Source organism: Arvicola amphibius, chromosome 12 (genome assembly GCF_903992535.2).
Source record: "Arvicola amphibius chromosome 12, mArvAmp1.2, whole genome shotgun sequence".
Classification (NCBI taxonomy): Eukaryota; Metazoa; Chordata; class Mammalia; order Rodentia; family Cricetidae; genus Arvicola; species Arvicola amphibius.
In genome coordinates, this window is record NC_052058.2 from 166,556,783 (window position 1) to 166,584,207 (window position 27,425).

At 40.5% G+C, this 27,425-nt stretch overlaps 1 protein-coding gene across 4 annotated transcripts in view; it reads left to right on the plus strand.

Moving 5' to 3' along the window:
* Positions 1-27,425, plus strand: part of C2cd3 (C2 domain containing 3 centriole elongation regulator) — a 106,232-nt gene that overhangs the window by 2,938 nt on the left and 75,869 nt on the right. For all 4 annotated transcript variants that reach the window (XR_005283484.1, XM_038313627.1, XM_038313628.1 and 1 more), the window contains exons 3-8: positions 4,343-4,500; positions 13,350-13,573; positions 14,341-14,588; positions 21,107-21,239; positions 22,048-22,170; positions 24,300-24,447. Coding sequence is in view for 3 of the 4 variants with exons in the window: in XM_038313627.1 (XP_038169555.1) it covers positions 4,343-4,500; positions 13,350-13,573; positions 14,341-14,588; positions 21,107-21,239; positions 22,048-22,170; positions 24,300-24,447 (1,034 nt within the window). In the remaining variant the exon portion in view is untranslated. The remainder of the gene's footprint in view (positions 1-4,342; positions 4,501-13,349; positions 13,574-14,340; positions 14,589-21,106; positions 21,240-22,047; positions 22,171-24,299; positions 24,448-27,425) is intronic.

The window sequence follows — 27,425 nt, forward strand, 5'->3', positions numbered from 1 at the left end:
CACTACTTTTTAGTGCTGGGTTCATAATACTAACTTTGAATCTTAATCAGATTTCAGAAAGATGATAAATCTAAATGAAAATGATATTTATTTGTAACACTTAAATCCTCAAATGAGAAGGGTTAGCAGGTCAGTAAGAAAAAAAAAGGGTGTCCTTTAATACAGGAATCAACAGTCATACACTTATTTGTACATCCTGTGATTTAGCTATACTTCATCTGAACATTTAAGTTGGTGTTAGGAACTGTAGGAGTTGAGGAAAGTGCCTTCACATTTCTGGCCCTGTTTCCTTTGCTATGAAGTAAGATCAGACAGCTACCCTTTGACTGTCTGGGTGTTTTCATGAAGAAGCAACCTGGTTGAGTTGAAAGGACACAGATTTGAAGTCTAGACAGGTAAGTTTGAACTCTAGATTCAGATTTGGGATTGTTGTGTAATGCTAGGAGGTTTTTGTTTGAGTTTGGTTTGGTTTTTTTGGTTTTTCAAGATAAGATTTCTCTGTGTAGCCCTGGCTGAACTGGAACTCACTCTGTAGACCAGGCTGGCCTCCAACCCAGAGATCCTCTCCTTCTGCCTCCTGAGTGCTGGAATTGAAGGTGTGAACCACTACAGTCAGGCTAGGAGGTTTCTTAAGAACAGAGTCTCAGTTTTCTGTTGTGAGGAGAGCAATATGTTCTTATTAGGAATTATCAGGGAACTTAATTGAAAAAGTAAAGTGACCAGTTCAGTGCCTACTACATTGTAGGTGTAAGGTCTACACAAATATTTTCTGAGGAACTGGGGGACAAAGTTTTAAAATATTGTACCTACCTAGAACTGACACAAAGCATTAATGAGTGATGCCAAGCAGTAAGTGAGTAAATATGCAATTACTCATGCATGGAAAATTGTGACTATTCTAGGTTGTCATTAACGGACAATTGTGTAAATTACTAGGAAACCAGAATCCTACTTCTGCTTTTTACTCTTTCTGCTTTATATTGAACCTTTTCATCTTTCTGGACTTTAATTTTCCTAATAATAATTTGAAGGAGCCTAACACAAAATAATATGTTCATGCCCAAATTTCATTTTCTAGTTAGAAAAGAAATGGGAAAGGCAGTGTTTGAATAGGACACAGATGGGGGTGAACCTTGTAAGAGAAGAGCCAGCTGTCAACATAACCATGATGTGTTCTCTAGAAAGTAGATAGCCAATTTGGGACGGTGAAATGGCTCAAAGGCACTTGCCACAGAGCCTGACCACCAGATTTTGGACCAAAGGTCCCACATGGTAGAGGAGAAAGCTGAGTCCTGCAAGTGGTCCTCTGACTGCTACTTGTGCACCATGACAGTGTACCCTTCAACAAATAAACAAATGAAATAGACAAAAAGAAATGAGAAACCAAGAGGTCTATATAATCCCTTCATATCAATGTCTACTATAACTGAAAACTTGGGGAAAGTATGACTATTTCTGAATTCTTTTCTGTACCCCTTTCTTCTGTATCCCTTTCTTGCATACCACACTTAAGATGCAAAAGGTAAGCTAATGAGTAGTTTATAGATTGGCACAAAACAAAGAGTCCAGGGTAAATAGAAGTAGCAAGCCAGTGAGTTCAGATAAAACAAAAACACAGGGAGCCATAGCATGTTTGATAGTTGTGAAATACTTTCAAGTCTGTCATCTTATAAAAGCAATCCTATGGTGTAGTGAGGTGATTGCTTATTTAGTCCCTTAATTTCTTTTATCTTACTCAGAAAAGATGTTGGTACAGTTGTTAAACATTATAGCCTTTTTGTTGAAGGAAAGTGAAAATACAATTGAAGGATTAAGTTGAAGCCTCTGGGGTGTCCTAGAATGCATGCCCTGAGGCCCTGCCCATTTGCTGTGGGTAAGTAGGCTTATTTTCTAGATGGTGGGTTTGACATTCAAAGAATTAAAAATGATTAACCCAAGATCACCTTAACTCTAGCCCTAATTTTAGGAAGACTATTAGCTCCAGGTTCACTAATATTTCTACTCTTTCATGCAAGGTAGAGAGCTTGGAGTTGGAGAGGTAGCTCAGAGTACTGTCTACTATTCCAGAAGACTGGCTTTGGTTCCCAGCACACACATGACAGCTGTCAACTGGTTATACCACCAGTTCCAATGGGTCCAAGGCCTTCTGTCCTCCAAAGGATACCAGGCACAAAAGTGGTACATAGACATACATGTGGGCAAACTCCCATACACATACATTTTTTTTAAGCATCGAATACTTGATAACACCTCATAGCTTCTTTTTTGTCTTTTTTCTTTACTCTTTACTCTTTTGCCAGAAGTAGTGTCCATAAATATTCCAAAACACACTTCAGTGACCCTCGACCATTCCGTCATCACCACTGTGGTGATCAGAGAAGACTCAGTTGGAATGAGTGACAGTGGGAATGTGAATAATACTGAATGATAGTACAGCAAAAATGAGGGAAGAATAAAGATCATAAATTTGTTAAGACTGAAGCATTTTCTTCTTTGGGCAACATATAGTAAGGTAACATGGTAGACTCAACTTTAGAATTGGAAGGAACTAAGTTTTAGCCCATTTTGATGACTTTAAAACTTACTGAGCCTAGGAATGTTACATGGCCTCTCTGATCTTGTTTAACCCCCAACCTAGAGTTAGAACACTTATATCGGAGAATTGTAAAGGAGGGACAAGGGCCAGGGATTTAGCTTAGTGGTAGAGTGCTTGGCACAAAGCCTTGGGTTTGGTTCTTTGCTCTGGAAAAATAAAGCCCAATGAAGTGATGCATTGTGTAAAGACACCTGCCACCAAGTCTGTGACCTGAGTTTTATCCCCAGACTCCACATGGTGGGAGGAGAGAACCTATTTCTGCAAGTTGTCCTGTGACCTCCACCTATGTGCTGTGATACGCTTCATACACAACACAAAAATAAATGAAAATGTAATTTAAAAATGAATTATAAAGAGAATAATGAGGCTTGTAAGAATCTAGCTGTTAGTAAGTAACCAATAGATGTTGATCCATTTCTTTTTCCACATGTGTGTATCATTTGCAGCCTACAGAATACTTTATTTTTTGAGGTAAGCACCAGGAAAAGGGTTATGGTCTGTTAAGTAATTTGTTTAAAATCATATAATAATCACTCAGTTCAGTAACTGCTATGTGGGAAGACACTGTCCTGTGTAATCTATATACAGTATCCTCAGTTCCCCCACACAGATGTTAAGATGCCTATTTTATAGATGGTTCCACCAAAACAGCTTCTGACTATAAAGCAAAGAAAAACCCACATGGACCTTCTCAAAGTCCTACATAGTTTCCATTTAAGTATTGAACAAATAGTAATAATGAACCATTACTTAGCTTCGATAAGAAAATATTCAGAGTTTGTACTGTCCTGACATGATACTAGATTCCATTTGTGTGCATTTTATTCTCTTTCTATGATTTAAGATCCTGAAAGAATGAGAGATAAATTGTAGAATGTAGTTAAGGTGTATATTTCTGTTTGTCTTGGTTTCAAGTGATTTGGGTTCTCAGTATTCTAAAACAAGCAATGAGATTGTGGGAGGTCAAGACAAACCCCTATAGTCATGCAGAGTAGCCCTTTCTCTAAGTCAATACTGAAAGAATGAGAATGAAGTTACTAAGAGCTGTTGCATTTATATTTCAAGTATTTTAGGACTACTGCTTCAGTTCTTGGCAAATAAATTTACTAGTACTTTTTTTTTTTTTTTTTTTTTTTTTTTTTTTTTTTTTTTTTTTTTTTATGAGGCAGGGTCCCACTGTGTGGCTTTGGCTAGCCTGGAATTTACTGTGTAGACCTGGCTGGCTTCCAGCTCATAGAAATCAATCACTCTGTCTCTATCTCTATAGCGCTGAGATTGAAGGTTTATGTACCTGGCTGAATACATTTACTAGTACTTTTAAAGTTGTGTGTGTGTGTGTGTGTGTGTGAGAGAGAGAGAGAGAGAGAGAGAGAGGAGAGAGAGAGAGAGAGGAGAGAGACTAGCCAGCAAACTCCAGGTATCTACCTGTCTCCACTCCATGCTGGGATTGCAAGTACATACCACCTTGTCTAACATTTTTATATGGATTCTGGGAATTGGACCCAGATCCTTGAGCTTATAAGCTAAATATTCAGTATAACCCCCTGTACTATACAGTACTTGTCATTCCTCTCTAAAACGCCTGTTCTGTTGGTGTTGGGCTCGCTTATCCTTCCTCATAAGGTATAGTAAGGAAGTGCCTGGCTTACTTCAAATTTTAAGTTTTTCATTGTATACCCATTTGACCTATTTCCAAAACCAAAATAGTGGAAACTATCTGAATATGTTGTAATTGTTTCTGATTAGATATGGCTGTGCTGGTGTTGGAAGTCATCACCAAACTTGATCATCTTCCGGTTGGCAGAGTTCAGATCAGTGGACTTGCCCAGCTGTCTCCAACCCATCAAATCAATGGATTTTTTACCATTGTTTCACCAGTCTCTAAGAAACTTGGAGAACTTCAGGTAAAAATGTTCTAATCTTTACTGCTCTCTTATCATTCTCTCATTATTGTGACCAGATATCTGGTATGAAGCCACTTAAGGCTTTATTTTGATTCCTGATTGAGGGTACAGTTACTTGTAGGGAAGACATGGCAGCAGGTGCTTGAGGCTGCTTGCTCACATCTAGGAAGATTAGAAAGCAAAGATAGGACAGGAGCCTATGAACCTCAACCCCACCCCATGCTTCACTTCTACTAGTGAGGCCCCACTCCTATAGGTTCCTCAACTTTCCAAAACAGCCTCACCAGCTGGGGACCAAGTGTTCAAACACAGGAGCCTGTGGGGAACATTTCATGTTTGACTGCAAAGAATAAACTCTGGGGGCGGGAGTTGAGTCTTCGAGAGTGAGTCCCATGTCTCATGCAGAGTCCTTCCTTGTCCTTGTTTCCTTTGACTTTCACACTCCTGTTGTGCTAGTCTCTGCACTGTGCCGAATTCATAGGATTAATTACGTCTTCGTTGTGCTAGTGCAGTAACCAGAATTGCTTATTGGTGGGATCCCCTAAATACTCCTAAAGTATGAGACTATATTTTCTTTGTTTTCTGCCAGTTCCTAATATAGTGCCCAGAAGCCTTTGTTTCAGCCGTGTAAGTGCTCTCTTTAATATTGTCACTCGTTGATCCAGTTGTATTTTTATGTGTATATTTTTTATTGTTTTTATTGAGCTGTACATTTTTCTGTGCTCCCCTCCCTCCCTTCCTCCTCCTCTTCTACCGTCTCCCGCCAATTTGTATTTCTGATGCACTTTTATGTACCACTAATGCAGAGATAAGACACAGCTCTCTCGTGCAGTTTTTAGAACACAGTATGATATATACTATACTGTAGGTATGAGAGGGTTCTGTGAAGACCATAGATTCCTTTTCTGAGGAGACTCTGGAAGAGCATCAGAATGATCACTTAACATTCACACTTTACAAATTCAAGTAACAAATGAAGTCTTTCAGGAGCCTTATGCTTCTTCCTGTAAGCATAAGATGACCTGTAAAGATGGTTCTTTATTCTCTTGACTCAGAAAGCCCTAAAAAAAAGAAAAGAAATGCAAATCATAATGTTCAAATCTTCATGTTCACTTGATGACCCAGGCCATCAAGAGTGTGCGTGTTTAAAAAGCCACCACATATCTGGAAAGTATCACTTTAAAGAAGCCATGTGTGTTGTTCCCACATTATAATGGTGGAGTCAGTAGGAGCAGCCAGGCCGAACAGTGGGACCTGAATGGTGAAGAGAGGCTTATTTACTCACGGGTTTCTGCTGCTGTCGGATTTTATTCAGAAAGCAGTGCTGCCTTCCGTTGATGTCTGTATGGTGAAGAGAGGCTTATTTACTCATGGGTTTCTGCTGCTGTAGGATTTTGCATCAAGCCTGCAAAATGCTAATCTTATGTTTCAAAAGCCATAAAGGCACTCCTGTGGGAGCACATTCTGCTCCCTCAGCCAATAGTGTTTAAGCCTTCAGCAGTGCTCAGCTTTGTATACCTCAATCTTACGGATACTCCAAAAAAGAGAGAAAGCTCTGCATCCTTGGGGCTAGTTATGGCAGTGTCTTCCCAGTACTAGAGAAATGAAGACAGGTTGTTCAACAGAATTAATTGTAGTTTGATGATGACAAAAGCGAATTCAGATGGTACTACATGTATGCATGTGATTGATGCCTAGGGAAAATCAGATGGTACTACATGTATGCATGTGATTGATGCCTAGGGAAAATCAGATGGTACTACATGTATGCATGTGATTGATGCCTAGGGGAAAATCAGGTGGTACTACATGTATGCATGTGATTGATACCTAGGGAAAAATAAGGAATGATAATAGCAGTTGGAATATAGGATTCTATGTGGCCTTTTGTGGTCGTGGTTTTATTATTTTTTTCATTTTTTTTTTTTTTTAATATTTGGAGGGACAGCCGTGGGTGCTGGGAACTAAACTCTTATATTTTTGGTTGTGAGCCTAGCCTTTAACGGCTGAGCCATCCCTCTAGGCCTCGTGGTTTTATTTTTATGATCAAAATATAACTTGAGTGACCTCGTGGCGCAATGGTAGCGCGTCTGACTCCAAAATATAACTTGAAAATATGAAATCTACCCTTTTAAAGTATGTAGTTGTAGTTCCGTTTTTGTTTTGCCTTGTTTGTTTTTTAAGTATAGTCACCAGATTATACAAGCTTTACTACTTTCTAATTTCAGGACATTTCTTTCATTCCAAACTCAGTACTGTACTCATTATCAGCCATTCTTCCATGATCCCGGACATCCCCACCCCTGGCATATCAGGCTACTTTCTGTTCTTGACATTTCAAATATATAGAATAGTGTATGCTTTTTTGAAACTGTCTTCTTTCACTTAGCATAATGTTTTTAAGATTTAAATATATTATAGCATATATTCCTTTTTGTGGGTGAAATATTTGATTGTATAGATAGACATCATTTTGTTTATGATTTTTGGTTCATGGGCATTGGATTTCTTAGCTTCTGTGAGCAACTGGAAGTTTTTCATGAACATGGGCCCTCAGTTCCCTTGGGCACATACGTGGGAGTAGGGTTGGTGGGTGATATGGCACTCTGTTTAGCTTTTTGAGGAACTACTAAAGTTTTCCAAAATAGCTGTACATTTTTGACCATATTTAAATGTAATTTATGTAATAAGATTTTCAGATGTAAAGGTCATTGGATTTGAATTGTGTTTTAATAGAAAATAGAAGGTAAGGAATTGAGACTGAAGATAAGGAGTTTGGTAATAAGGAGCAATTGCAGTGAAGTAGAAGCAGCAATTAGAATTTCCTTTTCTCCAGGACTGGGAATGTGGCTCAGTGGTTAACAGTGCTTGCTGTTTTCCAGAGGACTAGAATTTAGTTTCCAGCACCCATGTTGGGCAGCTCATAACTGCCTATGACTGTAGCTCCAGAGAATACAACACCTCTGACATCTACAGGCACTTGCATTCACAATCACATAACTACACACACACACACACACACACACACACACACACAGTTTTAAATAAAACTTTATAACAAAGAGATACATTTAAAAAAAGTATTTTTAAAAAAATTTCTTTTTTCCTGATAAGCGACTGCGAAGGAAGGGTGTAGTAGGATATAATGGAGAATATACAGCTGGAGAGATTACTCAGTAAAGTACCTGCTGTGTAAACATGAGGGGCCGATGTGAAAACCCAGACAAGACTGCACACCTGGAACCCCAGGACTGGGATGGAGTCAGGCAGATCCCAGCCAGTCCTGCGGAAATGGAGCGCACCACATTCAGTGATTGATTCTCAAAAGAATATGGTTTTTTTTTTTTTTTTTTTTTTTTTTTTTTTTTTTTTTTTTTTTTGGTTTTTCGAGACAAGGATATGGTTTTTAAAAAGTGATTGAGGAAGACATCCCTCTATCAGTCTTAGCCTGGACACACGTACACACATACTCAATCACAAGCAACTAGATGCAGAAAAAAGAACTTGGTTACCAAAAGAATTTTCATGATTACTAGATATAATTTATAGTTACTGAGCTTTGGTACCCCATTTGTAGATGGCCCTAAGGCATTGTTGCCAGCATTAAATGAGAAGAAACTACAGAAACACTCTGTGTTGGGCTAGCCTACAGTAGCAGCAAAGCAAACCACATGCATTTGAAAGGCTCTAGGCACAGTGAGTAACAGAATTGAGAAGTTTTAATTTATGACAGAAAAGGGTTAACATATTGCCCAGTGGTTTCCATCTAGAGTTTGAGCTACAAAGGCTTCTTATATATTCAAATGTAAAAGAAGATTATGCAAAATATTGTAGGGGGCCTGGTGTGTTCAAAGAAGAAAGCAATAGGAGATGGAAAATAAGATAATTAATTGAGCCAGTAAGATTTTGAAGAGAATTTAATGGGGGTACTTTCTTATGGGCACATAGAACATTACCACTTACCATCCTTACGCATCTAAATGTGTTTACTACACACAGATCCAGCTGCATTTGGTGGGAGTCCTTTTCAAAATTTTGCCATCCTCAATTGGATTTGTTCCATTTTCATCATGCATTTTTTCTACAGAATGGCTGTAGTTGGTTTTATGATCGTATTGACATAATGGTTTGATACCACATTTTGTCCATATATTACCCACTATTATTTTAAATTTCTCAAGTTTCTTTTTCTTCCTTCATGGACACAGAAAAATATTCCACTTTCTTTGCATACACACATTTATATATGACATAAAAATAGAATCAGGGCTGTTTTGGAAGAGGAAGGGATCTAGTAGGAGGAGGAAGGGGAACAGGAGTCTGTGGGGGATATTGTCATAAAGTACATAATATATTTGAATTCAAGTGTTATTATCAGGGCTGTGGGAACATCTCAGTGGGCAAAGTGCATGCTGTGCAAGTGTGAGAACCTGCGTTCAGATCCAAAGAACCCATGTAAAGCTGGGCTTGGTAGTGCATGTCTACAGTCAGTGTTTCTAAAGCAAGGTGGGAGGCAGAGACCAGCTAGCCTGTCTGCACACTGGTGAACAAGAGACTTTCCAAAACAAGGTGGAAAGAAAGACCAGAACCCAAGATTGTCCTCTGACTTCAATGCAGCACCCCACCACGCACACCCATGCCTCTCTCACACACAAACACTCAAGGCACACAAAGATGATTTAAAATGTCATTATGAAAACTATCACTAAGGGGCTAGAGAGATGGCTCAGTGGTTAAGAGCACCGCCTGCTCTTCCAAAGGTCCTGAGTTCAATTCCCAGCAACCACATGGTGGCTCACTACCATCTATAATGAGATCTGGTGCCCTCTTCTGGCCTGCAGGCAGAGCACTGAGAATACTGTATACATAATAAATAAATAAATCTTTAAAAGAAAAAAGAAAAAGAAAACCATCACTGTGTACAATGAGTATGTGAAAAAGAAACACTTTCCTCATGTCTCTACTGTAAGAAAGACAGCAGGTTTCAGAACCGACAGACATTAACGGAATGCCACAAGTAACCCTACATGTTGAATTTTGACAACCTAGATGAAATGGCCTGATTCTTCTCAAACTGAACTACAAGAACTCCCTGAAGAAGAAGAAGAAGAAATAGCCTGAATAGACCTGGTACTATTTGTAAAAATTGAATTTGCAGTTTCAGAACTGCCAGAAGAGAAAGCTCTAGGCCTAGATCACTTTATCAGCAAATTGTTCTAAACATTTAAGGAAGAAAAAAAAAATACCACCAATCTTATTGTATCTTTCAGAAAAATTGAAAAGGAGAAAACATTATTCTGAGGCATGTAACACTTTGATACCTAAACTAGAGAGGGAAAACTACAGAACAGTATCCCTCATGAACCTAGACCTCAAAATTCCCAAGAAAATACCAGCAAGCTGGGGCCAGCACTGTACAGGAAGAATAATCCTGTCCCCAAGAGTTTTCCCCAGCAATGCAAAGCTGCTTCAGTATTTATTAAGTAGCCAGTGTGGAAAGACATCACTCGTGGTGTGCCAACCAGTAAAACACACTTGAGCACCACCACAGTGGAAGACTCTGCAGAGCTTCTGCACTAGATGACGGCGTACTGTCATGAGCGGATGGTCGGGGAGGGCAGTGAGGAGGGCGTCACTACAGAAGGATAAGGCAACTGTTTGGATGATGGACATGTTCCCTTTCTTGACTATGGTGGCTGTGTGTGTGTGTGTGTGTGTGTGTGTGTGTGTGTGTGTGTGTGTGTGTTTAGTCATGAAATTACAGCTGGAAAATTGTCATTTTACTATAAGGAAATTTAAAAAATTAAGCAAATTAATAGCCCCAGGTGTAGCAACTGAATGCATATTCCTGACCAAGTCACTGGTCTAATCTAGTTCATTTTTGCCACATTAGAATGGGGACTCAGCTTTCGTGGATTTTCTTATTTTTCAAGAGAAGCCAGAGATACAAATTTGTATAAGAAAATTAATTTTAAAGCATTGATTACTCATTGTTTAAATGCTGTGTGGCCTAGCATAAGTCTGAAAATTATACGTTAGATGCCACAGATATAAGTAGAAACCTGTGGGCAACTTAGTACCAGAGACCCTGAGTCATTGCTGGAAGGCAGATGGGCATCCTTCGCTTTGCTCTGTTATACATGGGAAACACATATGGTATAGTTGTGGTATATATGGATAGTGATATATTTAGATGGCAGAATGTGATCTGGAGATAGAACAACAATAGCAAAAAATACTGTTAGTTCCCTTATCCTGACTAATGAAAATTGTTTTCATTGGATAAAACTTTGTGTACATGAAGACATTTTAAGGGAGAAATCTCCAGCTTAAAAAGTAAAATAGTTTGTATAACATAAAAAAATCTGGTTGGGAATATAGCGTGTGCTTTACATGCATGAGACCCATATTCAGCTCCCAGCATGGGAGACAGGCAGGCAGGCGAGTGACTCATTAATGCCACTAGCGGAGAAGTGAGCAGAGAGGACATAATTGGGGGGGGGCAGAGTGGAAGTACAGATGTATGCAGTGCTGGGTTAAGAACACTGAGAGACGGAGGGCTTAGGAATCAAGCCCAGAGGTAACCAGTTGATTGGTTAATGTGTTTTATGTGTCCAAATTTAGATGTTTTTCCTTAGTCTGCAATATTTTATTTACCTCAGCCCACTTAGCTTCATCTGACTTCATGCCTAGTATTTTCTGCTTAGTCATTGTGTTCCACTTCTGGAGAGTCGTCCCTGCACTCCTTCATCCCCTCTTTTCTGAGCTTGGTTCTCTCCCTGGGATTCCCACATCACCCAGTACACATTCTGGGTTCCCTGTAAGACCTGTGATCTACTGGAACAGAGTCTGTTTTCGTCCTTGCTCTGCCGCAGCAGTTAGCATAATGCTGGTCTCAGCAGATGGATTAGGCTAGCCCTAAGTTTTAGGCAGAAAATGCAAGGTTTTCCTCTGAGCCTTTCTCCACTATTGAAAGTATGAGCAGGCTTCTAAGTTGGACTTTACTAGTTCAACTCTGCTTAGGGAAAAGCAAGCCTCACTGGCGATTCAGCAAGTCCAAACTAAGGCCGGGGTACTTTTATTCCAGTGCTTTCTCTGCTTCTGAAATGCAGTGGCCGTCTTTGGTAAGTGACAACTGGGGCAGCTCAGATTGTAGGTGACACTGTTACAGTGATCACATGGTGTTTACTTGTGGGAAAGTCTGGATTTGGTTCATGGTCAGAATTCTTATAAGATCTAGGTTTGGTTTGAGTTCATGGATTGGCAGTTTCTCTACACAAAATATTCATTGACCTTTAAAAGATATCTGAAAAACTCTTTTTTCATTTCTGTGTTAGGTCATTCATCATTGATTGTCTGTGACTGCTTAAACAGTTTCTCCTTCTCGTTCTGTCATTGAAGCTAAACTTTTCAGTAATGTTATTTTTCCCCTTCTGAGGTTATATTCTTTAGTTCTGTTTCATTACCCTATTAGGTTTTTCCTAGTTGGACTTTTCAGAGGAGTGGATAATTTTTTGTTTTGTTTTGTTTCTTTGAGACAGGGTTTCTCTGTAGCTTTGTAACCTGTCCTGGAACTAGCTCTTGTAGACCAGGCTGACCTCATCCGCCTGCTTCTGCCTCCCGAGTACTGGGATTAAAGGCATGTGCCACCAATGCCCAGCAATTTTTTTAAGAGGAAGCCGTAGGGACAGAGGGACATGTCGGGGTGTGTGTGTGTGTGTGTGTGTGTGTGTGTGTGTGTGTGTGTGTGTGTACGGGCATGCACACCACAGTGTGTATGAAGATCAGAAGACAACTCTTGAGAGCTGAGTCAGTTCTCTCCTTCTACCTCTCTCTGGCTTCCAGGCTGGCTGCTCAGCAAGTGCCTTTCCCCACTGAATCTTCTCACTGGTACTGAAGAAAGTTTTTAATAGTGTACTTCACTCACAGGAGTGAAATTATAGAGAACTTTGTCTTCTCTTTGGAGACCAGGTCTTGCTGTATAAGTCCACCAAGTCCAAGACTCAAAGGCTCCCTCCTGCCTTGCTCCCTCCTGCCCCAGAGCTGGACTACAACAAGCAAGAGCTCATCTCAACCAGCAGAAACTTAGTTTCTCCTCATAGTGTTTGTCATATTTTATGTCCAGCATGACAATAAGGACTTTTTTTTGTCCCAGACAACAAACCTAAGAATGTGTCATAAAATACTATGTCATTCATCTAGCAGAACCATACTACCCAGTCTATAAAAAACTAAAGAATGTGATTTGTGCCTTCAAGGGATTCATAATATGTTTGTGTGATAAGTAAGGGATGCAAATATGTTCTCTAAACCTTGGCTTTTTCTGGAGATAGACTCACCAGGTAGCCTAGACTGACTGGGGAATCATAATTTCCTGGCTTCGCACCCTTAGTGCTGGTATTATTAGGCATACATCACCACATCTGGCCTCTGCTTTTTCCTTAATCTCACAGTTATGAGAATATAAATTCCTGACAGAGTTGTGTCATCACTGCAGTGATCTGAATGGGGAATACAGCACATTCCTGGCCTGTAGTAAAGTGATCAGTAAGTAGTGATTATAGTGATGGGTAGACAGAGTCAGGGGCATCATGAAGAAGGCAATGACTTTGATATCTTATCTATACATAAGAGAATCAAGGCCAGAGTAAAGGGGCAAAGCTGTGAATATAGGGCATTGTTCTGTCTCACAGAAAGGGATGAAGCATAGTGAGAGGTTTTTGAAGTCAGCAGAAAGCTAGACCTATTCTTGTGAGGAACAGGTAGACATTAACTTTTATCAGGCAGGGATTTCTTACAGTTAGTTACTGGAGGCTGAAGAAAATCTATTCTGTTTCATGTGCTTTCAGGTTTCACTTGCCCTGGAACCTCTGTCAGATACTTACGACAGCTATAAGCCTCTTCCTACCACTGACATGACAGAAAATGTGCTTTTATCTGAGCGAGGACTCCGAGAGAATACTGAATCCAGCAACGCTCTATCTATGATTCCATCAAGTTCTTGTGGGGAACCTGCCATCAAAACTGAAGGAAAAGAATTAGCAGGGACCAGCAGTAGATCAGCCACACCAAGGTAACACTCACGTCTCCAAGTTTCTGCGTCTGCTCTCACTGTCCTTTTGAACACTGAACAGTGAAACACAGTTATTTATTCAGCAGCCAGCTCTTACGTACCCACTGCTGCTCAGTGAAACACAGTTATTTATTCAGCAGCCAGCTCTTACGTACCCACTGCTGCTCAGAAACCAGACATTGGCACAGAAATAATCAAGACACAATTCCTGGGGCTGAAGAGGTAGCTCAGTGGTAGAATGCAGTCTTAGTGTGCCCCAAATTACAGCAGTCACAAAACCCCTACAAGTCCTGTTTTTAAGGACTGCTCACAGTCCAGTAGAGAAGCCAATGTGCACATACAACTAAAGTTTACAGATGTCGTGATACATGGGAAGAGAAAGGGCATTTTTTTGTGTGTGTGAAATGGAATGGAGTATGAGAAACAGATTTTTGTCTTGATTACTTGTGAAGTAATCTGCATTGTATGAAACTGTGTAGACACACACACTCCCTTTCCCTGTGTGGTAATCTCTGTTTTGTATCACTTAAAGTATAACCCACAACTGTGGTAAAGGTCTATTATTCCTTTAATTGAGGAGATTAAAAGCAGATATATAAAATCACAATGCAAAAAAAAAAACAAAAACAACAACAACAAAAAAACCCCAAAAACCAAAAAACTTCTCACAAGGCCCCGGCTACAGTGCCCTCGTGGATCTCCTAGCTCTGACAAGGTGAAATATTTCCAAGACAGGGTATGATCTGCTGGCTCTTTCTTTCTAACAGGGGGAAGGACCACTTGTACTTTGCAGAGAACCCCGATGCAGTAAAGAGTTCTTTGTGTGGACTACAGCATCACCTTAATTCAGAGCCAAGTTTAGAGACTGTATTGCTGAGAGGCAAAGCCCCACAGAAGCAGATGTCCCTCCTTAACAGTTCTGAATTTCAGCCACAAATTTGTACAGTCACCAAGAGTCACAGTGACTCATTCATCCTGTCTTCAAACAACCCCCCTACAAAGGACCTTCTTTCAGGTATGTATCTGTTTGTGACCTGAGGCTTCACTGTATTTATTGGGATTACTCTGCTTGTTAGCCTGCCCACAAAGGAAAGCAAGACTTCTCAGTGAATTGAATAGCCAAATTAAAAGTGTCATCCAGAGTCTCATGTAAAGGACTACTAATTAGATGTTTTTACTTTAAATTAGTATATGGCAGTTGTGTTTGTAGGGTATAGTATATTTCAGTGTGCATATACAGTAGGTAATGATCATATCAGGTTACATCTATCATCTCAGACACTTATCTTTTGTGTTAGAAACATTTAAAATGTCCTTTACGGATTTGGTAAGATAGCTCAGCTTCTCCCGCCAAGCCTTGCTGTGCTGAGTGTGATTCCCCGCAATCCACATGGTGAAAGAATTGACTCCTGCCAGTTGTCCTCTGACTTCCACACATACAGGTGACATGTACTGACCTCCCACACCTCTGCATGCACACACACACACACACACACACACATATACACTCACAATAGTAATGTAATTTTCAAAACACAGTGTCCTTTATTAGCTATTCTGCAACATTCAGTTGTCAGTCACAATTATTCTATGATGCTAGAGAACACTAGAAATTATTCCTTCTTATCAGCTGTACCCCTGTCCCTACCGGCCATTCCTTTCCCTTCCCCCCTCCCCACCATTCCCCATTTTTGTTAATCTTTCTTGTATTGTCTATTTAGGAATCATCTTTCAAGCTTCCACAAGCAGATGATAGGAAATTTGTCTTTCTGTGCTTTATTTCCCTTAATGGTGTCCTCCAGGAACACATTTGTTCATGTGCACCTAAGAACTGGTAAATTAGATAGTTACATTGCGTGTTTGGATATGAGGGTAAAGCTATTCTTATAGAAATGTATTAGTCCTTATCTGTCCCCAAATAATTTAAGGCAGCTAGAGTAGTACCTAATTCATTTCACATTCTAAAAACTGTTATTCTTCATGGGGACATTTAGTGTGATAGCATAACGCATCTTTATTACTTAAGACTGGGAGTTAAATTCTATTTTAATATTTACAGTACTATAGAATACATAAAAGTAGAAGTCTGCTCATTTGTATGTTACTTTTCTCAGTTCTGTGATCAAGTATACCTGATAAGGTTTGTATTAGATTATGGTTTAAGAATGAAGACTGTCCATCATGGCACTAGGAGCACGAAACAGTAGATTGCACTGGGTTCTGCAACAGGAAGTGGGGTCAAGGCTATAGAATATAGAAGGTCAAGACCTGCCCTTAGTGATCCACTTTGTCTAGCAAGGAAGGCTCCATTCCAAATTCCACAACCTTCGAAAACAGTGCCACCAGCTGGTGACCAAGTGTTCAAGCACATGGGCAAGCCTTTGGGAGACATTCACATTCAAACCACGATAAAAGGCAAGTGGGTGCAGCCTATATTTATTGCCTCAGATCAGGGAACGCTATGCCATTATTATTTCTGTGACATCAGGAAAATGACAGGAATGTATATCCACTTCCACTAATATTTTCAAAGGAGGTATCTGTACCATTTATTATATACATATATATAATATATTATATATTATAAAAACACTACTTGTTTTATGTTATTATGTGGTCTTGTATATTTTGCGATGATAGGGATTAGACCCAGGGCCTTCTGCATACGTGACATACACTCTACTAATGAGCTATGTTGTTCATATCTTTTATCTGAAATGTCTTAGGAATCCCAGTTTTTAAAAATATACTCTAGGGCCAGACTGTGATAGCACATGCCTTTAATTTCAGCACTCAGGTGGAAAGGCAGGTAGGTATCTGTGAGTTCAAGGCCAGCCTAGTCTACAGAGTGAGTTCCAGGACAGCCAGGGATATACAGGGGAACCCTGAGTTGAAAAAAAAACCAAAAAACAAACAAAAATATATGTGTGTTTGTCTGTCTTTGTGTGTATCTAAGTTCAATCCCTGAAACTCACATCAAGGTGGAAGGAGAGAACTAACTTGCCCCTGAGCTCCACATGCTCACCATTGCAACCATGGTCTGCACTCACACATATGCACCACATGTATACACACAATAATAATAAATACATTATACCCACATGCACACACACACACATGCATACACACTCCAATGTAGAAGGTGTGGCGGGCAGGCCTGCTTTTCATCCCGCCCGGCTCCCGCATAGCTATCTTAGCCCCAGAAATAACAACACACAAACTGTATTCATTTAAACACTGCCTGGCCCATTAGTTTCAGCCTCTTATTAGCTAATTCTCACATCTTGCTTTAACCCATATTTAATAATGTGTATAGCACCACAAGGTGGTGGCTTACCAGGAAAGATTTGGCATGTCTGACCTGGCAGCTGGCTCCATGGCGTCTGTCTCAGAGAGGAGAGGCATGGCGATTGCCTCACTTCCCTCTTCCTCCCAGCATTCTGTTCTGTCTGCTCCACCCACCTAAGGGCTGGCCTATCAGATGGCCAAGGCAGTTTCTTTATTAACCAATGAAATCAACACAAAACAGAAGACCCTCCCACATCACTCCAAGATTATGAGCCATTGACTTTAGTTTTTTAATTTAAAGAGTCTATTGACAAGGAAGAAAATTGTCTACAACACTTAATACTTCATCAGCTTCTGCCTGGACTCTTGTATGTACTTGTGCCTCAGACTTTGAGGAACGTATTTATCCAACACCTACCAAATGTCTGGTGCTTTTTTATGTATCAGGGATGTAGCAGTTTAAAATTTTCTTTAAAAAGAGTCTGTCTTAGGAACCTGCTATTCTAGATGGGAAGACAAACTGGATAAATAAGTACTCTATGTTAGAGGGTAGTAATGGCAGTGGAGGTAAATTAAGAAAGGGAGATGAGAGGGAGGATGCTAGTTTTGCATAAATTGGCAAAGTAAGATCTCGTTAAGAAAGTAACAAATGGTGCTGGAAAGATGGCTCAGAGGTTAAAAGCACTGGCTGCTCTTCCAGAAGTTCTAAGTTTGGTTCCCAACAACCACATGGTGGCTTACAACCATCAATAGTGAGATCTGTTACCGTCTTCTGGCATTTAGGCATACATGCTGGCAGCATACAATATACATGAATGAGGGAGGGAAGGAGAAAAGAAAAAAGGAAAGAAGGAAGGAAGATAAAGAAAAATAGGAAGGAAGGAAGGAAGGAAGGAAGGAAGGAAGGAAGGAAGGAAGGATCTAAAGGGGTCTGGAAGCATAGTTCAGTAGTAGGACAGTTGCCTAGCATATGTGAAGCCCCACAAGCACCACAAGAAAGAAAACAAAAGGATGCAGCAAGTTCCTTCTAGGAGAGTCCCAGGAAAAAGGAACACCAGGAAAAAATTAGCCTGAAGGAAACAGCTGCCACCCACTGAGTGTCACTAAGTTACATATTCCTTGCCAAGTATTTTACACAGAATTTTATCACATAAGGTAGAGATGGTTAACCTCACTTAATATTTTTTGCATGTATTTATTTATGTTCGTGTGATTTGTGCGTGCAGGCACACGAATGCTATGGCACATGTGTGAAGGACAGAAAACAACTTGTAAGAGTTGGTTCTGTCTTCCAACCATGTTTGTTTTGGGGATCAAACTCAGATTGTTAGGTAGCTCATCAAGTACCCTTTCCACTGGGCCAGCCTCATTTTAAAATAAAAACATGAATAGTTAAGGAACTCCTGCCCTGTCAAAAATGGCAGACTCCTCTCAGCCTCAGTTCATTACTGTCTTAGGCTTTAAGGCTAAGACCCTCTGCTTCAGGGAGGGGCGCAGAGAAAAATGTAGAGCTCAATAAAAATCAATAAAAAAAAAACAAACCCTCTGCTTCATCTTACTATGGGTTATTATCTTTGTAGGCCTACCTGTGTTTTTTTTTTTTAAGTTAAGACTATGTTAAACAACTATTCAAGCCAAGCAAAATATACCAGCCACAACCCATGGCATAGATTGGTAGTATGTTCCTTTCCATAAGAGTTACTAGGATAAATGGATTTAAAGATGAAATAAAGCTAGGTGGTGTTGCGCATGCCTATAATCCCAGCACTCAGAAGGCAGAGGCGGTTGGATCTTTTGTAGTTTGAAGGCCAGGCTGGATTCCAGTATAACCAGAGCTACATGTGAGACCCTGTCTGGGAGAGGAAGAGGAATAAGAAGAGCAAAGTAGAAGAAATAAGACAAAGTGTGGCTCAGTGTACTATTACTGTCCAGTGTATAGTAATAGGAAAGGAACCCTTCCGCAGGTTGTAAATTCACTGCTGCAACTGGAAATTGCCAGGAATGGACTAGATCCCTTCTGATAGTCCTCTAATGTATTTGATTCAGTGATCAAATACACAGTTGTATATGATTTTTTTAATAGGGCTTCATAGCCGAGGCTGGCCTCAGACTTACTATGTAGCTAAGAATGATCTTGCATACTTGGTTCACCTCCCTTAGATTATAGACATGCCACCACACATGGCATGGATGTGGTCCTTAAAGTCCCTTTCAGCCTTCTGAGAGACTAAATGTCAAGTCTGGATTGATGTCACTAAATAACGATCCTTCCAGTTTTTGCCGTACTGTGTTATACCAGCAAAGAGGGTGTGTAGAGCCGAGTCAGTCAGCCAGCTGGGGTTTCTGAAACACCAACTACACCTTGTACCTAAGAAAACTTTAAAATGAATCAAAGAGAGTTGGGAAACACCAAAAGCTCTATATAGTCCTTTAACACAATGGATCTCAATTTTCCTAATACTGTGTGTGACCCTTTAATGCAGTCCTCGTGGCGTGGTGACTACCCAAACCACAAAATTATTTTCATTGCAACTTCATAACTGTAATTTTGCTACTGTTATGAGCCATAATGTAAATCTATGTGTATCCTGATGGTCATAGGTGACCTTTTTTAAAGGATCATTTGACCCCTAAAGGTGTTGATCCCACAGGTTGAGAATTGCTACTTTAACAGGTCTGTGCCCATGGCATCTAGGAAATCAGTACAGGAACGTTGTCCTGAGTGCCATGTTAGTGTGGGAAAGAGTCCTTAAGGTGAAGTACAGGCAGTTGTTGGGACCAGCTTCTTAATAGCTCAAGACATTCCTATTGTCAAGTCAGAAGCTTTGAGACCATTTTTCACAGGGTGACTTTTTCCACAGTGAAGCCAGTTCGAGGCCAATACGTGAAGAATTTGAGCTCTGATTCCTCTTCCTAGTTTACCCTTACGTTTATTTCCTTTTTATAACCCACCTCAGGAAAGTATGTTGGTAACCACTATCATCCAGGTATCTGTGACTGAGTAAATTATTCTTGAAATGTTGGCATTCTCAGAGAAATTTTTATTCTCACAGAAGAAAAAATAAGCTCAATTCAAGTATCAGAAAGTGAAAATAAGGGGAATCGGGGGAAGTCAGAAGGTACAGTAAGGTATTAATAACTAATGAAATAATTATGATTTGGTATATTAAAGTTGTCGTTACCACTGTTCTCATGCGTTGGGGCCTTTATTAGGTAAAGGGTCACTTGTAACTTATCACAGTGGTAAATCTAAGATATGAAATGGCAGTTGTGAGTCAAGCAGTAGAATATGCAGTGTGGTCAACAGTAGACAAAGGGCTGTTTCATGTTCAGAACAGAGCAGAGTAGATTAGGATTTCATCACACTATTCAGAATAGCACACAAATTAAAACGTAGGGAGTATATATTCTCCATTTAATGTTTTTGACTGATATTTCAGAAAGCAAAACCGCTGACAAGAGGTCACTTAGAGTGCAGTGCTAGGGTCATACACCGCTGACAAGAGGTCACTTACAGTGCAGTGCTAGGGTCATACGTGTGTCTTGAACATGTTACTCGTCTTCCCAGGAATGTTGGGAGGATCCGATGAGTTAATACACATAAAATAGTGAGAGCAATGCCTGGCATATGGTTAGGGCTTAATAAATGCCCATTGCTGTTGTCACTTCTGTTATTACCTAAGGGATGGGGCAACTTTTACTTATCAAAAAATTGGAAGCCTTGGGTTTCATCTGCTTTCCCATTATTCTTCTGTGGGACCTTAGATGAGTCATGGACTTCAGTTTGACATTTTTCATTCATAAAAGTATAAATTTAGAATAGATTGTTATAGGTGTGACTGGTTTTCAGAAATTTAGGTAGCAGTGTAGTTGCCAGTGTTTTGGAGGTAGAAATATTGAAACTCTTATAAATAAGAGAGTCAGAATAAGGTATCTGGATATGAAAATGAGTCATAGGCATCATTAACCTTATTATGGGCAGACAGCACTTCCACAGTAAGATCAGTCTCTCTGGGATAGAGCGTTCACTCATTGATGTAACATCTAAGCACACAGTAGAAGCCCAGTAAACAACAGTTGTTAAGTGAACTTCCTCAAGGAATTTTCCGACCTACAGAAGAAGGGACCCAAAGGCTACTGCAGAACCTTGTGGCAGGTCACCCATAGGAGGACAGGTACTGTGAATACTGGAACCCTTCCTGCTGGATTTCAGATGCTTTCATTTTCTGTTTCTACTGCCTTCAGCTCTGTTAGAACAAGGCAATAAACTGAGGAATGCCATGTTGATTTCTGCAATGAACTCGAGCCCAGATACTAGCATGCTGCTGGACAAATCTCCTCCTCCTATGCTGGAAGATGCTTTCAGATCCTCAATGCCGTAAGTTAGCAACAAACACACACCCCTGTAGCTCATTTCTTCAGTTGTTGACTTACCTTGCTTTTTGTTATTATGAATGGGATAATCTTGGAAATGTTCAGCCAATCTTTTTTTTTTTTTTTAAACGTGGGTGGTGGTGGTGGACATCTTTAATCCCAGCACTGGAGAGGCAGAGGCAGTCTGAGTTTGAGGCCAGCCTGGTCTACAGAATGAGTTCCAGGATATCTAGGGCTACACAGAGAAATCCTTTCTCAAAAAACATTAATAATAATTCTTTTTCTTTAAATTTATTTTTATTTCATTTGAATTGGTGTTTTCCCTGTTTGTATGTCTGTATGAGAATGTCTGATTCCCCTTGAACTGGAGTTACAGTTTTGAGCTGCCATGTGGGTGCTGGAACTTGAACTTGGATCCTTTGGAAGAGCAGCAAGTACTGCTGAACCATCTCTCCAGCCTCTCAGTAAATAATTCTTAATGTGGTGAGCCTACAGTAGAAGGTACTTAGAATCTAACACCTAACATTGGTGCTTGCTAAATATATAAATGGACAAATTTTTCACTCTCTAAACTGGAATGCTTATATATAAAATGAATATATTTTTCCCTCACTTCAGAAATGAAATGGGATTCTGGTGTCGGGAAGAAATTTGCACAGTGTAAAGTTTTATATACATTTAAGGCAGAGAAGCCAAAAACTGTCAAATTTTCTAAGTCAGACTAGTACCTTCTCTTTTTTAGTTTGATTAGGATTTAAATTTTTCCCATCTGTTAGCCATTCATGACAGTACTTTTCACACCTTGGAACCAGGAATTCATCTAGAAATCAATTTAAAGACCACAGTGGTGACCACCTCCTCCCCTTGACTGAAAACATGTTTTGTAAAGATGACATGAAAGTTGACACCAGAGCCATACAGCTGCTGTTAGGCAGGTAAGTCTAGCTTTCTTCCATTTAAAACTTCTTTCAATTCATTGAGTACTTTGTTAGTAATACTTCCTTGGCCTGAGTCCTTCCCTTATCCTTAAACTAGGACTGTTTGCCTATTAAGTAAAAAGCCAGTGTACAGCCTTTCCTTCTAGTTTTGCTCACAGAATGGTCACTCTCTGTCCATGTCTCCCCATTCTCTTCATATCTGTGTTAGCTGCTGTGATGAAGCGAGCATGACTTTTAACTAGAGTGAGGTTGAGAAATCCTTTATATAAAGAAGTTAGCATGGTGTTAGCACATAGAAGTTTGGTTAATTAATAATTGTGAATGTTGTTAACATGTGCACTAAAGCCAGACTCATCATGTATTGTCTCTTGAGGAACTACTGTAAACAGTACTGTCTTGATATGTCACACATGTTAAGAGAGTGTCTAATGTAGCTCAAGGTAGCCTTGAGCTTGCTATGTGCTATGTATGAGAATGATGTTGAGCCCTGGTCCTCCTGCCACCGCCTCCCGAGTGCTGTCGGTGTAGGCATGCACCACAATGCCTGGCTTTTGCACTTAGTTTAATTTGGTTAAAATTTAAACTTATAAGAAAGTGGCAAGAGATATCACCTTTTGGTCCTTGTATCACCAATAGGACTTTGACTATTACATTAAAGAACTTGAACTTCATACTAAAAATCTAAAAATGGGGTGGATACCAAAATATTCTGAGTGGAAGAGTAGAAAGATCAACCTGCTAACACTAAGAAATTGGAAAGCATTTCCTCCCAGTGGAGGTGGGAAGAGAAGAAATTAAAGTTAGAATAACAGGCTTCTATATCAGTTGTAGAAAAAGGTAGAGAGCCAGGTGGTGGTGGTGCACACCTTTAATCCCAGCACTCGGGAGGCAGAGGCAGGTGGATCTCTGTGAGTTCGAGGCCAGCCTGGTCTACAAGAGCTAGTTCCAGGACAGGCTCCAAAGCTACAGGGAAACCCAGTCTCAAAAAGCCAAACATCAAAGTTCCAGTTTGTGGTGTTTTAACCTCTTTTACTTGGCTGTAATGACTGCTGCCTGGCCTGGGAGGTGGTGTGGCTGTCAGTGTGCTTAGGAGTCAAGAAAGAAGATAAAATAAGTCCATGGGATGATGAACTGCCCCTCTAACCTCAAGCCCCTTTTTCCTTCTTGACCGAAATATAAATCCTTGTTTAAATGTAAGGCAATGCTGGAACTTTGTTGTTTGATTTTCTTTTACTCTGGTCACGTGTAGGAACACCAAAACATTGTTTATTTTACTCTTTTGGCTTTTTGGTTCTTTACTCTTTTGGGGGGCCCACCACCCAGTACCCAAAATCCACATGGAGGCTTAATCTTACTTATGAATCCCCAGCCTTAGCTTGGCTTGTTTGTAGCCAGATCTACTTAAATTATCCTGTTTACCAATTGCCTCTGGACTTTTTCCTTTTCTCCTGTATATCTTACTTTCACTTGCTCAGTGGCTGGCTGGTTGGCTGGCCCCTTGCGTCCTCCCCTCTTTGTTCTCTTACTTCTTCCTTGGTTCTCCTTGTATTTATACTCCCTTCTGGCCAGCCTCCTGTCCTTTCTCCTGCCTCGCTATTGGCCATTCACCTCTTTATTAGACCATCAGGTCTTTTAGACAGGCAAAGAATTACAGCTTCACAGAGTTAAACAAATGCAGCACCAACAAAAGCAACACATCTTTACATGGTTAAACAAATGTTCTAGAGCATAAAGAAACATAACACACCTTAAAACAATATTCTACAACAGAACTTACTCAAAACACCGAGCTCTGCCCAGTTGTTTTATGATGAAGCCAGTTATCAAGGCCTTCCTGGCTCAACTTGTGTTTTGAACTTCTAGTCAACATTTCAGGGCCTGGACTTGAAGACATGAGGATGCCTCCAACGTGTACACAGAAAACAAGAGTCAGGAGAACATTTAGAAGAGAAACAGAGGTGGGACAGTTCTGGAATATTTAGCAAAAAGAGAAAATATGAAAATAAGGTTTAAAGTTAAGAACATTGTCAGTGTATTCAACATCTAAATAACTATAATTTCAGAAATCATGTTTAAGAAAAATAAAGAAATAGTGCTGAGTGTGCCTTTGTTTTTCTTGTCTCCAGTGCTGAATTATCCCAGGGTCGTTTCTGGAATGGATTAGGCTCTCCTCCAGACTCCCCATCTCCTGGAAGTGATGTGTACTGCAGCAGTGACCTGAATGACCCTCAGTATGACCAGAGTCTCCTGGAGAACTTGTTTTACACAGCACCTGTAAGTTCTAAAAATCGGGGAACACAACATTAGCAGCCGCAGTCCTCGCAGTACTCGCAGGAAGCTGTTCATTTTACATACAGCTTATTTAATAATGATGACAGCCAGAGAAGAAGGTATCATTTTACAGAAAAGAGACATGCCTAGTGACACTTTGTTTTGTCCCAAGAATACGTAGCAAGTGTCATAGCCAGATTCAGATTCAGCCGCGTCCAGAACCTGTGTTGCAGTGTGTCATATGGCTTTGTTGGAGCTAATACGGGCATGCTTCAGAGCCCACTCAGTGTCTATTCAGAAAAGTCCAGAAACATTTCTACTCACAGGTGACAGAACCCTCTTTGGGTTGTAAAACAGGGAATTCTTTTAGGGCAGTTCTGCTTTATTCCAACCTTTTTATGTCAAGCTGTATGTGGAGTTGCTGGCTTAGCATCTTCTAGACCAGTGGTTCTCAGCCTGTGGCTTGCAGCCTCTTTGGGGGTCATAGCAGATATTTACATTATAACAGTAGCAAGTTACAGTTATGAAGTAGCAGGGGTCATAGCAGATATTTACATTATAACAGTAGCAAAGTTACAGTTATGAAGTAGCAATGAAAATAATTTTATGGTGGGGGTCACCACAACATGAAGAACTTTATTAAAGGGTCATGGAATTAGGAACCACTGTTCTAGATGCTATAAATAGAGAGTTAATCGCTTTCCACAAGTAATCCTGGAGATTGTTAATTATGCTCCTCAAATAATTGTTTGTTACCATAAAAAATACCTGAGGTAAGCTAACTTTATAGAGAAGAGAGATTTATATAGCTCACAGTTCAGAAGGTGGAAAGTCTAAACAGCACTCTCAAAGCTCTGATAAAGATCCCTGTGGCTACACTATCTCATGGCATGTATGAAAGAGGGATCACATCACCAAACAGGAAGTCATGGGGACTGAGGTCCCATCATCATTCCTTCGTAAGAACTTTTCCTAACAGAACTGAGGATCTCTTTCCATGAGGCCTGACATCTTAGTGGTCACTGAGAGCCAAGCTTTCAACATAAAAAGCTTTTAGGGACACTCTCTAATCGTGTTCAGACCATCACACTTCAGATTTTCCCTTTTTCTATGCCAGGAAAAAAAGTGACTGAAACACAAGGTAGTTTATTCTGGCCTGGTAGTGCTGGACCCTGGAGTCCAGTCACCAAGGAGGAGTTGCCCCAAGAGACCATCTCTCACACCACAGTTGAGGTAAAAGCATGAGGATTTTTTTTGTTGTTTTGTTTTGTTTTCTGGTATTTTATTTTTTTTTTATTTTTTTTTCCTCATTTTTTTATTCAAGATTTCCATCTCCTCCCCTTCTCCTCCCCCCTCCCTCCCCTCCCCTCCACCCACACCCCCACTCCACCTCTCTCCAAAGACAAAGAGCCATCAGGGTTCCCTTCACCATGTTCAGTCCAAGGTCCTCCCAGCTCCCCCTAAGTCCAGGAAGGTGAGCAACCAAACTGACAAGGCTCACAGTGAGCCCGTCCATGCTGTAGAGTTCATGTTCATTGCCATTGTCCTTGGTTTCTCAGTCCTCCTCCACCGTCAGCCACATTCAGAGAGTCCGGTTTGGTCCCCTGTTCCATCAGTCCCACTCCGACTGGACTTGGTGGTCTCCCGTTAGATCTGTCCCACCGTCTCAATGGGTAAAAGCACTCCTCGTGGTCCTGGCTTCCTTGCTCATGATCTCCCTCCTTTTGCTCCTCATCAGGACCTTGAGAGCTCAGTCTGGTGCTCCTATGTGGGGCTCTGTCATTTTCTCCATCCAATGCCAGGTGAAGGTTCTATGGTGATATGCAAGATATTCATGAGTATGACAATAGGATCTGGACATTTCTGGCACCCTCTCCTCAGCTGCCCAAGGAACTAGCTGGGGGTGTCTTCCTGGACACCTGGGAACCCCTCTAGAGTCAAGTCTCTGCCAACCCTAGAATGGCTCCCTTAACTAAGATATATAATTCCTTGTTCCCATATCCACCCTTCCTATATCCCAACCATCCTATTCCCCCAAGCTCTTCCCATCCTCCACTTCACACTTTTCTCTCCCCATCCCCCCATCCCTCCATCCCCCCCACCCCCATATTCCCATTTTTTGTCCGGCAATCTTGTCTACTTCCAATATCCAGGAGGATAACTATATGTTTTTCTTTGGGTTCACCTTCTTATATAGCTTCTCTAGGATTTTTTATGAATTATAGGCTCGATGTCCTTTATTTATGGCTAGAAACCAATTATGAGTGAGTACATCCCATGTTCATCTTTTTGGGCCTGGGTTACCTCGCTCAGAATGGTGATTTCTATTTCCATCCATTTGCATGCAAAATTCAAGATGTCATTGTTTTTTACCGCCGAGTAGTACTCTAATATGTATATATTCCACACTTTCTTCATCCATTCTTCCACTGAAGGGCATCTAGGTTGTTTCCAGGTTCTGGCTATTACAAATAATGCTGCTATAAGCATAGTTGAACAAATGCTTTTGTAATATGATTGGGCATCTCTTGGGTAAATTCCCAATAGTGGGATTGCTGGGTCCTGGGGTAGGTTGATCCCAAATTTCCTGAGAAACCTCCACACTGCTTTCCAAAGCGGTTGCACAAGTTTGCATTCCCACCAGCAATGGATGAGTGTACCCCTTACTCCACATCCTCTCCAGCAAAGGCTATCATTGGTGTTTTTGATTTTAGCCAATCTGACAGGTGTAACATGGTATCTCAGTGTTGTTTTGATTTGCATTTCCCTGATTGCTAAGGAGGTTGAGCATGCCCTTAAGTGTCTTTTGGCCATTCGAACTTCTTCTGTTGAGAATTCTCTGTTCAGTTCAGTGCCCCATTTTTTAATTGGGTTAATTAACATTTTAAAGTCTAGTCTCTTGAGTTCCTTATATATTTTGGAGATCAGGCCTTTGTCTGTTGCGGGGTTGGTGAAGATCTTTTCCCAGTCAGTAGGCTGCC